The sequence below is a fragment of the Salvelinus sp. IW2-2015 genome, linkage group LG1 (assembly GCF_002910315.2).
Source record: "Salvelinus sp. IW2-2015 linkage group LG1, ASM291031v2, whole genome shotgun sequence".
Taxonomy (NCBI): domain Eukaryota; kingdom Metazoa; phylum Chordata; class Actinopteri; order Salmoniformes; family Salmonidae; genus Salvelinus; species Salvelinus sp. IW2-2015.
In genome coordinates this window covers 30,752,122-30,766,093 of record NC_036838.1, presented here as the reverse complement: position 1 = coordinate 30,766,093, position 13,972 = coordinate 30,752,122, and the positions used below count along the sequence as shown (strand labels likewise).

Sequence of the window (13,972 nt, the reverse complement as noted above, 5' to 3'; positions counted from 1 at the left end):
TTTTACAGGAATGGAGCCAAATGAGCCGGTTCACCAAAAAGAATCGGAATGACCATCACTAGTCGGTGCCATCTTCCGGGTCTGGAAAAATTCATACATTATTCATGACATCACCGTCCAATCATGGACGAATGATGATGGCAATATGAGATAACGCTTGAAAAACATAAATTTAGGAGATCACAACAACCACGTCGACAATATAGGAGGTCAAGATTAAAGCATGTCAGATAAAGGCTATATATATATATATATATATATATATGTATATATATATATATATATATATGTAAATGTAAATATTTGTATGAACATAACAAGATTCAACAACTGAGATAAAAACTGAACAAGTTCCACAGACATGTCACAAACAAAAATTGAATAATGTGTCCCTGAACAAAGGGGTGGTGGGGGGGGGTCAAAATCAAAAGTAACAGTCAGTATCTGGTGGGGCCACCAGCTGCATTAAGTACTGCAGTGCATCTCCTCCTCATGGACTGCACCAGATTTGCAAGTTCTTGCTGTGAGATGTTACCCCACTCATCCACCAAGGAACCTGCAAGTTCCTGGACATTTMTGGGGGGAATGGCCCTACCCCTCACCCTCCGATCCAGATGTACTCAATGCTATTGAGATCCGGGCTCGTCGCTGGCCATGGCAGAACACTGACATTCCTGTCTTGCAGGAAATCACGCACAGAATGAGCAGTATGGCTGGTGGCATTGTCATGCTGGAGGGTCATGTCAGGATGAGCCTGCAGGAAGGGTACCACATGTGGGAGGAGGATGTCTTCCCTGTAACGCACAGTGTTGAGATTGCCTGCAATGACAACAAGCTCAGTCCAATGATGCTGTGACACACTGCCCCAGACCATGACAGACCCTCCACCTCCAAATCGATCCCGATCCAGAGTACAGGCCTTGGTGTAACGCTCATTCCTTCGACGATAAACCTCGAATCCGACCATCACCTCTGGTGAGAAAAAAACGCAACTCGTAAGTGAAGAGCACTTTTTGCCAGTCCTGTCTGGTCCAGCGACGGTGAGATCCTGCCTTACAACAGGCCTACAAGCCCTCAGTCCAGCCTTTCTCAGCCTATTGCGGACAGTCTGAGCACTGATGGAGGGATTGTGCCTTCCTGGTGTAACTCGGGCAGTTGTTGTTGCCATCCTGTACCTGTCCCGCAGGTRTGATGTTCGGATGTACCRATCCTGTGCAGGTGTTGTTACACATGGTCTGCCACTGCGAGGACAATCAGCTGTCCGCCCTGTCTCCCTGTAGCGCTGTCTTAGGCGTCTCACAGTATGGACATTGCAATTTATTGCCCTGGCCACATCTACAGTCCTCATGCCTCCTTGCAGCATGCCTAAGGCACGTTCATGCAGGTGAGCAGGGACCCTGGGCATCTTTTTTTTTTGTGTTTTTCAGAGTCAGTAGAAAGGTCTCTTTAATGTCCTAAGTTTTCAAAACTGTGACCTTAAATGCCTACCATCTGTAAGCTGTTAGTGTCTTAACATCCGTTCCACAGGTACATGTTCATTAATTGTTTATGGTTAATTGAACAAGCATGGGAAACAGTGTTTAAACCTTTTACACGGAAGATCTGTGAAGTTATATGGATTTTTATGAATTATCTTTGAAAGACAGGGTCCTGAAAAAAGGATGTTTCTTTTTTTGCTGAGTTTATAGACACACACACACATATATATATATAGATATACTTAACATTTGTCTGGTATATTTTGATGGATCATTCAATCAATTTTACTCTTGGAGTGCATGCAAAAGGCTTGAAAACTGCCCTCCGTCAATATACCTTCATCAACAAAATGTAGGCTGCATTTGGAATATCACTACCATTGACATGCAAAGGACAGCTGGAGGCGCTCGTGCTCCACAAGACCCAGACCCGACATGTTCGTTGGCACGGCAACTGATAAACACTTGCAGCAGCTGGAGTAGAGTTACAGTTTGAAAACTTTTCATCTCTCTATTTAAAAAATTGTTGTATAGCGTTCGTTATCTATACAATAAAAGGGTATTTCTTATCAATAGTTTGTTATCTCTTGGACACAATGCCTGTAGCTCACAAGACAGGAGCTGTGAAATCCAAGCAGGTAACGTTAACGTTTTATAACGCTAACATTAGCTTTCGTTAGCTAATGTTTTAGCTAATAAGTTCGCTATTGCTGAATGCATGATTGTACAGTAACATACATTGTAACTACGTTGCTATCAAGTAGCAATAAGTGACTGGTTTGCTGATTAATGGCTGCATCTCAACAGTTTACAGTGGCTTCCATTCTTTGTTCCCTCTCCTTATCTGCATTTAGGTGAAGAAGTTACTAGTAAGAAGTTACTAGTAAACAGCTGACAGGGTGCTCCCAAGGTGATGCTGCTGAGTACGGCTGTAACTGACATTTTCTGCAATCAAAAGCAGAAATGTGCCTTAAATGATAACAAATACTGGCACAACCAGTCCACAAGGTTAAGCAGCAGCCCTCTTACATTCTTTGGGGAGAACCCTGAGAGGCAAATGTCTGGTTGCTATGGTCTACTCTGTTCTTTTCAGAAAATTGCAGATAAAGGAGAGAAGACAAGCAGACGAAGCCACTGACTGACTGTAGAATATTGAGATGCAGCCCTAGTGGATCATGAAACAAAGTTATGAAATATGTCTGTTTTGTATAGGGATCAAATGCTCAGTCCCAGAAGGCACCCGCAGCAAAGACTGCAAAAGCTGCCAGCAAGAAAAAGGTAGGTGGCTATTATAACTATACACAAATTTAATGACTAAATTCTATTTGTGCCATTGGAAGCAGGTAAAACACTTCTTTCATTTGTGTTTCGTGTCACGTGTGCTTCGAAGTTGTTACATTTGTATAATTTAATTTCACCTCACCTGTGAAAGTGAAGAGGAAATCCAGCATCTCTCGAGGACAGTGGAAGTTGAGCAAAGGGGTTCTTTAAGATGAACCCTATTCGGTAAAAGCAACACCCGTAGCCCCAGATTCTAGGCCTACAGTCTGTTTTACTAATAGAAGTTTATGTCTCAAAATCGACTCTTATTGGTCAGATTTTTCTACCAATCCCGTCATGTTTTATGTTGTATTCCCATTTTGATTGGTCACTGAAACCATAGGAGGCAAGTTTGAAATACAGTGAGCTCCAAAAGTGTTGGGAGAATGCATTTTTTGTTGTTGTTTTGGCTCTGTACTCCAGCACCTTGGAATGATACAATGACTATGAGGTTAAAGTGCAGACTGTCAGCTTTAATTTAACAGTATTTTCATCCATATCGGATGAAAACGTTTAGAAATTACAGTACTTTTTGTACGTAGTCCCCCCATTTCAGGGGACCAAAAGTGTAGGGACAAATGAGCTGATGTGTATTATAGTAGTCAAAAGTTAAGTATTTGGTCCCATATTCCAAGCACACAATGATTACTTCATTTTGGAGTCACTTTTATTGTAAATAAGAATAGAATATGTTTCCAAACACTTCTACATTAATGTGGATTCTACCATGACTACAGATGTAGTGCATTTGGAAAGTATTCAGACCCCTTGACTTTTTCATAATTTTGTTACATTACAGCCTTATTCTAAAATTGATTAAATTGTTATTTCCCCATGTCAATCTACACACAATACCCCATAATGACAAAGCAAAAACAGGTTTTTAGAAATGTTTGCAAATTTATATAAACCCCCCCCTGAAATATCACATTTACATAAGTATTAAGACCCTTTACTCAGTACTTTGTTGAAGCACCTTCTTGGGTATGACGCTACAAGCTTGGCACACCTGTATTTGGGGAGTTTCTCCCATTCTTCTCTGTAGATCCTCTCAAGCTCTGTCAGGTTGGTTGGGGAGTGTCGCTGCACAGCTATTTTCAGGTCTCTCCAGAGATGTTCGATCTAGTTCAAGTCCGAGCTCTGGCTGGGCCACTCAAGGACATTCAGAGACTTGTCCCAAAGCCACTCCTGCGTTGTCTTGGCTGTGTGCTTAGGGTCGTTGTCCTGTTGGAAGGTGAACCTTCACACCAGTCTGAGGTCCTGAGCGCTCTGGAGCAAGTTTTCATCAAGGATCTCTCTGTACTTTGCTCCTTTCATCTTTCCCTCGATCCTGACTAGTCTCCGAGTCCCTGACGCTGAAAAATATCCCCACATTATGATGGTGCCATTTCCATGCTTCACCGTAGGGATGGTGTAAGTTTTCCTCCAGATGTGACGTTTGCCATTCAGGCCAAAGAGTTCATTCTTGGTTTCATCAGACCAGAGAATCTTGTTTCTCATGGTCTGAGAGTCCTTCAGGTGCCTTTTGGCAAACTCCATGCGGGCTGTCATGTGCCTTTTACTGAGGAGTGGCTTCCGTCTGGCCGCTCTACCATAAAGGCCTGATTGATGAAGAAAATGTTTTATTTCATCTATTTTAGAATAAGGCTGTAACGTAACAAAATGTGGAAAAGGGGAAGGAGTCTGAATACTTTAACCTCATAGTTATTGCATAATTTAAAATCCAAAGTGCTGGAGCACAGAGCCAAAACAACAAAAAATGTGTCACTGTCCCAATACTTTTGGCGCTCATACAACCCTCCTTCATGTCTCTTTTCTGTCCTGAACAGTCTTTTTTTTATCTCCAGTTTGGCATTTCTCTTATGATGCGGTTCACAGAAGCACTGACAAATGTGTTGACTTGACAACTGCGTCTGAGTTTTGAACAAACCTTTCCCACTTTTGTTCCATGCTGGCTGAAGACCTAGCTAGCCAGTAACTAGCTAACAGTAGACACAAAGGGGAAACATATAAGTATCTTTGCCATAGATGGGGTAAACTTGTAATGATATATGCTGACATTTGCCTACAGTAAATTGTTGGCACCAATAGAGTAGCCATCTCGTTATATAAACCACGCCCCTTTGCAAACACGCCTTGTCTGATGTTGGTTACAAGGCGGTACATATTTAAATTAGGTAAGAGAATATCATGTTACCATTGGTGTATTAAAATGAGAGTTAAGATGATGTCACCTTGTCCCCTTAGTAATGAATGAAGTGTTTGACATGGGGGAGGGCACCAGTAACTTTATGATCAAACTTTATCAGTTTAGAAGCAACAGTAATTGTTCATACTTTGGTCATCATACTTTGATCTGGTTTCCTTCAAATATAATCACATTTCATAAAAAATTTGATTTTGACAGTTCATGACCTTTAAAACCTGATAAATACATAGACTGAGTGCATTTTTTATGTTATCAATAAAGATGCACTTTTAACAACTTCCACTGTCCTCCAAGAGTTGCTGAATTTTCTCTTCACTTCAGTTTGCTCCTCACATAATGCATCTTTCCCTTTGCACTTCACCTGTTAAAACCACGACCACGGGTAAGTCTTTTCTGCTTTGTGACCATAGTTGCGCCTTTACGATGCAGTAAACTGCTCCTCTCTAGCCAAAACCTATCGAAAGTTATGACTCATTTACTGAAGCTAAAATGTTTCTTTCTTCGCGGGTCACATTTTATTATAATAATTCAACGTTATAAACTAGCCTTCTTGCGGGCTGCTCACTATTTGTTTGATAAGAAACAAACATGTCGAGCCATAACTTTTAGATGGCACTGAAAGATAGAAAAAGGGCTGGATAGCTACTCTAGGAGATCAAAGACACTCATTACTAAAGCACCAGTGCTACCAATGAAAAAGTTAATTCAGAGCCCTGTATCCACATGATCACATCGTTAGCATTAGGCAAGCAATATAGCTTATGTCCACTTTTTTTAGTCAGACAAACATGTTGGTTATGTCCGTTTGGTCATGTTTTTTTGGTCAGGATGAGGAGGATGGAACAGAAACGGGTGAAGGAGATGAGTGGATGCAAGGGAAGACTCTGATCAAGCCACTTGACCAGCTGGATCTCACCGAGGCTGTGAGTTTACTGTAGCTGGACTGTGGTGTCTGGAATCCTGACATGGCACCAAACAGAGCCAGACTGTAATTGAGTCATAAAGGATACACAGAATAGTTCTGACCACAGATACTGTATAAGTAACTTCTTCTTCATAAGACTTTAAGGTTCTGGCTCATTCATTTACCAGTTGTATGTAATGTTTAGAAGTTGTTTGATGTACTGTATCTTTTTTCACTTAACCAGGAGTTAAAAGAGGAATTCACCAGGATCCTGACTGCAAACAACCCACATGCCCCTCAGAATATCGTCCGCTACAGCTTCAAGGTAAAGTATTACAGTAACCTCCAGTCTAATCCATGATTTTATGAACAACTTCTCCCTTCTTCCTTATTGGGTCCATCATGTAATGGATATTAATGTAAACAAACAAGATTTTCAAGATACCTTGTATGATGGATACACATAAGCATTATCCAATGTAAATACATGTGTATCATTGTCTTCTCTCAGGAACGTTCATACAAGCCAATCAGCAGTGTGGATCAGCTGGCTGTCCACTTTGTGCTGGAGGGTAACCTGTTGCACCAGGACTCAGATGAGGCACGCAGACAGAGGGCCAAACAGGGCCTTCCTGAGGGTAGATAGCAGGGCTTCAGGAATTTTTGTGTGATCAAATATGCTGCCTTTACAAGAGCAAACGTTTGAAATAACTTTGAATGTAACATGAGATGTTGATTATTATTCCAGAAAAAGCCACAGTTGAGACCGCTGTAGCTGAAAAACCTGAGACTCCGGTAGGAAAGCACTTAATTTATTAACATACCAAGAAGTCTGTGAAATAGCCTACATTCAGTAATTTGAGTGACTCTTAAGTGACTTACAATCAACGCATGCCAAACCCAAACAAGAGTCGGAGACAAGATAGTGAAAAGTGTTCTCTGGTTCTTTCTTCTGGCTCAGGCTGCAGGTGGGGAGGATGCAGGGGATGTGGAGGAGGGCGGGGGAGAGGAGAGAGCTGACAGCGTGGAGTCCAAGGCTGGCAAGAAGGAGCAGAAAATCACCAACCAGTTCAACTTCAGTGAGAGGGCCTCCCAAACCCTCAACAACCCACTCAGGGTAGGTAGGGTAGGGCCAAAGCAGACTATGTTGCAAGAAGCATAAATTGCCTATAATATTGTAGAAGGGCAAATCTGTCTTGCGAAGATTGTCAAGACAATAATTCTCAGAATTCCTCAGGAAAGGGGATGTCAGACAGAGCCCCCTCCTCGTGCAAACTTCTCAGCTACTGCCAATCAGGTGAGAAATACATAATTTTGAGTTTGATGATACTCATTGTTTGCTGCCCCTAAACATGAACTTTATGAAGGCTAGTGATACAACAGGGTAACCTCCTCCTCCTCCTCCTGCAGTGGGAGATCTATGACGTGTATTTGGAGGTGCTGCAGAAGCAGGAGAAGAACAAGGAGAAGGCGAAAGCCATCCCCAAGAAGGACGACGACAAAGGCAAGAAGAAGATGATGCTGGTGGAGACTCAGGTAAACCTCAAACCTCAAGCTATTCACTTTGACATGAAAAATAAACTATGACCCCAAGCCAATCAATTGGAGATAACACTTAGATAAATCGGACCCTCAATCAACAACACACAGACATTGTTGATCCCATTGAAGGTAGAGAACTGAAAACTTTCCCCGTTTTCCCCTCAGAGTGATGACATCACCAAAGTTGCCAAGGTGGCCAAGATCATCGAGCGGATGGTGAACCAAAACACGTTTGACGACATTGCACAAGGTAGGTCCTTCCTGTGTGTGCCATGTTATTTTACCTTGATACAAAACCTCCTGATAGTCCCTGCATGGTGACATGATATGAGATGTCACTTCCCTCTTTTAGATTTTAAGTACTTTGAAGATGCCTCTGATGAGTACCGGGAGCAGGAGGGCACCCTTCTCCCCCTCTGGAAGTTTCAGTATGACAAAGCCAAGAGGCTGTCTGTCACTGCCCTCTGCTGGTCAGTCTTCTCACATTACAACAACAACGACAATGCGGCTTTACTATCACTGAAACAGTTCTGATAGGTGTGTGGCTTATAGACAGTAGTTGGACCACTGGGAAAACCTGAAATCTTCGTAATATTTTTGGGGAAATGCATGAAATAATTATAGTCTCTCTGTTTCTCCATAGGAATGAAAGCTACAAAGATTTGTTTGCCGTCGGCCTTGGATCATGTAAGTAYGCAAGGTATAAACCTCCAAACCTGTACCCTTTTTTACTTCTTTCTCTGAGCTATCTTGACCCAGCTCTTCCACCCAGACGACTTCACCAAGCAGGGGCGGGGCATGCTGGTGTTCTACTCCCTGAAGAACTCCACTTTCCCTGAGTATATCTACCCCACGACGTCGGGCATCCTGTGCCTGGACATCCACAAGCACCTGCCCTACCTGGTGGCCGTGGGCTTCTACGACGGCTGCGTGGCCGTCTACAACCTCAAAGAAGAGACGCTGCAGCCCATCTATAAGAGCACCGCCAAGTCTGGCAAGCACACCGACCCCGTGTGGCAGGTTTGTGTTAGTTTGTGCATGTTCTGTATTTTSGATAACACTCACTGACGCATGATGTTCTAAGACTTTGTTTGTCTGTCTGGCTGTCTGTTTGTCTGCAAATCACTGTCGCGGATGTATGTTTTTCTGGGTCATTGTGCTAAATTATGTTTGTGGCATTTCTTTTTCAGGTGAAGTGGCAGAAGGACGACATGGACAACAATCACAACTTCTTCTCTGTGTCATCTGATGGCCGTGTGGTGTCATGGACTCTTGTCAAGGTGCTCGAGAAATACATTCACTTTCCTCAGTATGTGTGTTAATATATGCATGTCTGCTTGTGAGCATTTGTGAATATTTTGTATTAGGATCCCCATTTAGCTGTTGCAAAAGCAGCAGCTACTCTTCCACAAGACATGAAACATGACATAATACAGAACATTAATAGACAACAGCTCAAGGTCAGAACTACATAAAAAATATATATATATTACAAAAGGCACACGTAGCCTACATATAAATACATACACACAAACTCTCTAGGTCAAATAGGGGAGAGGCGTTGTGCCGTGAGGTGTTGCTTTATCTGTTTTTTAAAACCAGGTTTGCTGTGTATTTGAGCAATATGAGATGGAACGGAGTTCCATGCAATAATGGCTCTATATAATACTGTACGCTTTCTTGAATTTGTTCTGGATTTGGGGACTGTGAAATGACCTCTGGTGGCATGTCTGGTGGGGTAAGTGTTTGTGTCAGAGCTGTGTGTAAGTTGTTTATGCAAACAATTTGGGATTTTCAACACATTAATGTTTCTTAGAAAAATAAGAAGTGATGTAGTCAGTCTCTCCTCAACTTTTAACCAAGAGAGACTGGTATGCATAGTATTAATATTAGCCCTCTGATTACAATGAAGAGCAAGATGTGCCGCTCTGTTCTGGGCCAGCTGCAGCTTTAAAAACATTAAATATGCGTTAATAAGTACAGTACGTGAATGTTCATGTGTGTGTGTACCAGTCAAACGTTTGGACACACCTACTCATTCAAGGGTTTTTCTTTCTTTTCTTTCTTTCTTTTCTTTACTTCTACGTTATAGAATAATAGGGAAGACATCAAAAAGATGAAATAACACATATGGAATCATGTAGTAACCCAAAAAGTGTTAAACAAATCAAAATATATTTTATATTTATATTCTTCAAAGTAGCCACCCTGTGCTGAGCTCTTGTTGGCTGCTTTTCCATCACTCTGCGGTCCAACTCATCCCAAACCATCTCAATTAGGTTGAGGTCGGGTGATTGTGAAGGCCAGCTCATCTGATGCAGCACTCCATCATTCTCCTTCTTGGTAAAATAGCCCTTACACAGACTGGAGGTGTGTTGGGTCATTGTCCTGTTGAAAAACAAATCATAGGGCCACTAAGCGCAAACAAGATGGGATGGCGTATTACTGCAGAATGCTGTGGTAGCCATGCTGGTTGAATTCTAAATCAATCACAGACAGTGTCACCAGCAAAGCACCCCCACACCATCACACCTCCTCCTCCATGCTTCACAGTGGGAACTACACATGCGGAGATCATCCGTTCATCTACTATGCGTCTCACAACAACATGGCGGTTGGAACCAAAAATCTCAAATTTGGACTCATCAGACTAAAGGACAGATTTCCAGAGGTCTAATGTCCATTGCTTGTGTTTCTTGGCCCAAGCAAGTCTCTTCTTCTTATCGGTGTCCTTTAGTAGTGGTTTCTTTGCAGCAATTCGACCATAAAGTCCTGATTCACGCAGTCTCCTCTGAACAGTTGATGTTGAGATGTGCCTGTTACTTGAACTCTGTGAATCGTTTATTTAGGCTGCAATTTCTGAGGTGCGGTTAACTCTAAATGAACTTACCCTCTGCAGCAGAGGTAACTCTGGGTCTTCCTTTCGTGTGGCGGTCCTCATGGGAGCCAGTTTCATCATAGTGCTTGATAGTTTTTGTGACTGCACTTGAAGAAACGTTCAAAGTTCTTGACATTTTCCGGAGTGACTAACCTTCATGTCTTAAAGTAATTTTAGCTGTTCTTGCCATAATATGGACTTGGTCTTTTACCAAATAGGACTATCTTCTGTAAACCTACCTTGTCACAATACAACTGATTGGCTCAAATGCATTAAGAAGGAAAGAAATTACACAAATGAACTATTTCAAGGCACACCTGTTCATTGAAATGCATTCCAGGTGACTACCTTATGAAGCTGGTTGAGAGAATGCCAATAGTGTGCAAAGCTGTCATCAAGGCAAAGGGTTGCTACTTTGAAGAATCTCAAATATAAAATATATTTAGATTTGTTTAACACTTTTTTGGTTACTACATGATTCCATATGTGTTATTTCATAGTTCTGATGTCTTCACTATTATTCTACAATGTAGAAAAAATAAAGAAAAACCCTTGAATGAGTAGGTGTGTCCAAACTTTTGACTGGTACTGTAAGAGTATTTTTGTGTATCAAATTGTTCTCACAGTAGTTTTGATGTGGGTTTGAATGGTTGCAGAATGAGCTGGTCTTCACAGACATCATCAAGCTGTCGTTGGCGGGAGCTGTGTCAGAAGGACCAGAAGGCGTGCAACTTCCCATCATGGGTAAGACCTGTCATCAACTGATGCATCATTTCAACACTGTTTGATACCTGTTAGGATCATTGAAATATTTGACAATGTTTGTCGTCCCGCAGCTTGTGGAACATCCTTCGACTTCCACAAACAGATTGACTACCTCTTCCTGGTTGGCACGGAGGAGGGCAAGATTCACAAGGTGAGAAGACATTAAAACATGGTCCCCAGTCATGTATCCCCCACTGACTATTGCTGTGTTCAGCCACTCCAAAACGTTTACTTATTTTACGGCAACTTAATGAGATATGAATTGTCTTGGGTGTCCTGACCGTCTGCTAGTTGCTCGTCTGAGGAATTAAATGGAGTCTTGTTCTGTTGTGTTTGTAGTGTGGTGTCTGATATCCTGCTTGGCCACAGAAGCAATGCCTTCTCCTTGTCTCTCAGAGAGTGAGGAAGTTCTCTCATTAGCACTAGGCTTTGGGCTTGGCACAGCCTCTTCCCAGCGGGCTGTAAAGCACCACTCTGAAGTGGTGCTTTACCTCTATCTCCGCTCTCAACGGTGCAGCCCTACAACTTGTTTAGTGGTTTTTCAGGGGCTCAGAGGGAAGGCTTTTTCGAATGCTAAATTTAAGAAGAGGAGTAGTCACGGCGATTGGCATAATTTAAACACTGTTTTAAAAAAAGTAAAAAAATGTTTTACTGTATTTGTCAGTCTATGCTAGGCTTGTTAGTCTAGGAAAGGCTTGTCAGTCTAGGCTGGCGCTCTGGGAGGCCCTCTCACGCGGTGCTAAGCATTTAATGAGAGCCAAAATGAGGGCAGAGCCTCCAAACCTCTCCCAGATTTGCTCATTAACAGCAGACAGCTGTAGTTTTTGGCTGGCGTCCATCCTCATTTGGCCTTCTCACACAAGTGTCTATCCAGCAGTGGTGCAAAGAGACACGCTACTGTGAGGTTCTGAACACATTCCACACACACTGAAGCAGAGTTCTACAGGGGATCCTTTTTTTTGCCTCAATCTAGACGGGATGACGGATTCAATAAGGTTCCATCGCTCTCAGCTACAGCTTTGAGACAGATTGACTCAATCTCACACACACAGACAAACGCCTTTTAGAAGCGCCTTACAGAACTGCCACAGCCACGCAGAGCCTCAAGTGACAGGCAGCTCAGTCTACTCTCTCTAAAGGCTATGCTAATTGTGAGCCTTAGCCCACTGTGTTAGCTAGCTAGCTCCCTGCAATGTTATGGTTCGGTAAGCGCACATGCTAATGAAGGGTTTTGGCTGATTGCGAGCTCGCTGTAGCAGTGTCTCATCAAAGGCCCATTTTGATTTTCCAGATCTTGCTGACTGTGCAAGCTCATTAGTGTCTCTTCAGTGTCTCGTTGTTGTGGCGTTTTTGCAACATCGGGTGGGAGATAGTTTCATCACACACATGCACTGGGGTCTAAGTCACAATAAACCTACAGTATTTAGTGTTTAATATGCCTACATAAATAGCTCTCTTAAGGTATGCAATGACTGACATGAAAAGAGAATTACACTAGTGCATTCTACTATTACAACTTTCAAGAGTAAGTTGAAAGCCGCGCCCCGCCCCACAGTTTGGGAACCACTGTTGTAGAAGATGCTAAGACGTTCATCAGGCTCATGATCGTGTGCTCTATATCAGGATAAAATTGAGAGAAAAGATCATAGGTGGCACAGGAGTTTCAAGTTTGGGGAAACTATCTTTTCACCCCCCAAAAAATCACCTTTAAGATAAAGCATGCATCTATCATCCCATTTGCAGACTAACGTAAAATAGCCTACTATTTCTAATGTGATGAGAAGATTGAATAGTCATAAATTAGGATTATAATATAACTCAATATTTGCAAAATAATTAGGTTCTGAGCAATGCTTTTTTCTCTTTGCACCTTTGCACAGATTCAGAGCTCAGCCCTAGCTAGAGGATTTTTTTGGGGGTTCCGGAATACTTTTTTTCATTTTAGAAACACATTTTATGCAATTCTATGACACTTTACATGACTGCCGACATATTAGCAGAATCCTAATCTTTAACAAAAATGACAGGGTAGCCTGCTCTGCTGACAAACTGACAACAATTTCTTTTTTTTACTTGTCTTGAATGCATCCATATTGTACAATATGACGTCCATCTAGCCTGGAGGAGGAAATTATATTATCCTAAAATGACTTTCCAGTGGCACTGACTCACACAACGAATGATAAAGACAGTGAATATGTTCTCCACTAGTGCTAATACGATGGGCAATAAGCCTACTGTTTCGTTCAATTTAAGAATTGAGAATTTTTGTAACTAAAGACAGATTATAGTTTTTACTCTCTTTTCTCTTTAGTGTTTGTCCCGCGATTGTATTTTGAAATATTGCGATAGCCCTAGGACTATTTTAGATGCATTTCACTGACAGCCGCACTCAACAAACAGCTATGCGCTTGTGATTTAAAACAATCCACAGCTATTTCTTAAAAGAAGCTAAAGGCCCTCTGTGGATAAATCATGCTCTCTGGTGTAGTAATTTGAATGATTTAAAAAAGTTATTTGTATCATTTATATTATAATTTTATTTATTTATTCATAGATACGATTAATTATAGCTAGCTCCTTGTCTCCTCCTTGTTAGCTCTAGCTAGCTCCTTGTCTGTGACACTTTTTGATTCATGCAAATACACACACACCCACACACACAGCTATGCGTGTGATATCAGTTCCAATCTGTCACCTCTTGTTGGAAAACAGCCACCTCCGGGAGCTCTTGGGACAAATGTAATATCTCTGCTGTGATTTATTCACTACATATCCCCTTATATAACAACCCCACTGGGCACAGACATCAGTTCAACGTCTATTTTTATTTACATTTGGTTGAGTTGTCAACTAACACGAAATCAACAAAACAT

General features: G+C 41.9%; 1 protein-coding gene across 1 annotated transcript in view; it reads left to right on the top strand.

Moving 5' to 3' along the window:
* Positions 1-1,930: 1,930 nt before the first annotated feature.
* Positions 1,931-13,972, top strand: part of dnai1.2 (dynein, axonemal, intermediate chain 1, paralog 2) — a 33,602-nt gene continuing 21,560 nt past the window's right edge. Inside the window, exons 1-16 of the mRNA XM_023988592.2 lie at positions 1,931-2,116; positions 2,691-2,756; positions 5,835-5,930; positions 6,156-6,236; positions 6,423-6,549; positions 6,660-6,706; positions 6,873-7,028; positions 7,149-7,208; positions 7,322-7,447; positions 7,619-7,703; positions 7,806-7,923; positions 8,097-8,140; positions 8,226-8,473; positions 8,644-8,733; positions 10,988-11,075; positions 11,168-11,247. Coding sequence (XP_023844360.1) covers positions 2,075-2,116; positions 2,691-2,756; positions 5,835-5,930; positions 6,156-6,236; positions 6,423-6,549; positions 6,660-6,706; positions 6,873-7,028; positions 7,149-7,208; positions 7,322-7,447; positions 7,619-7,703; positions 7,806-7,923; positions 8,097-8,140; positions 8,226-8,473; positions 8,644-8,733; positions 10,988-11,075; positions 11,168-11,247 — 1,554 coding nt within the window. The 5' untranslated portion in view covers positions 1,931-2,074. The remainder of the gene's footprint in view (positions 2,117-2,690; positions 2,757-5,834; positions 5,931-6,155; positions 6,237-6,422; positions 6,550-6,659; positions 6,707-6,872; positions 7,029-7,148; positions 7,209-7,321; positions 7,448-7,618; positions 7,704-7,805; positions 7,924-8,096; positions 8,141-8,225; positions 8,474-8,643; positions 8,734-10,987; positions 11,076-11,167; positions 11,248-13,972) is intronic.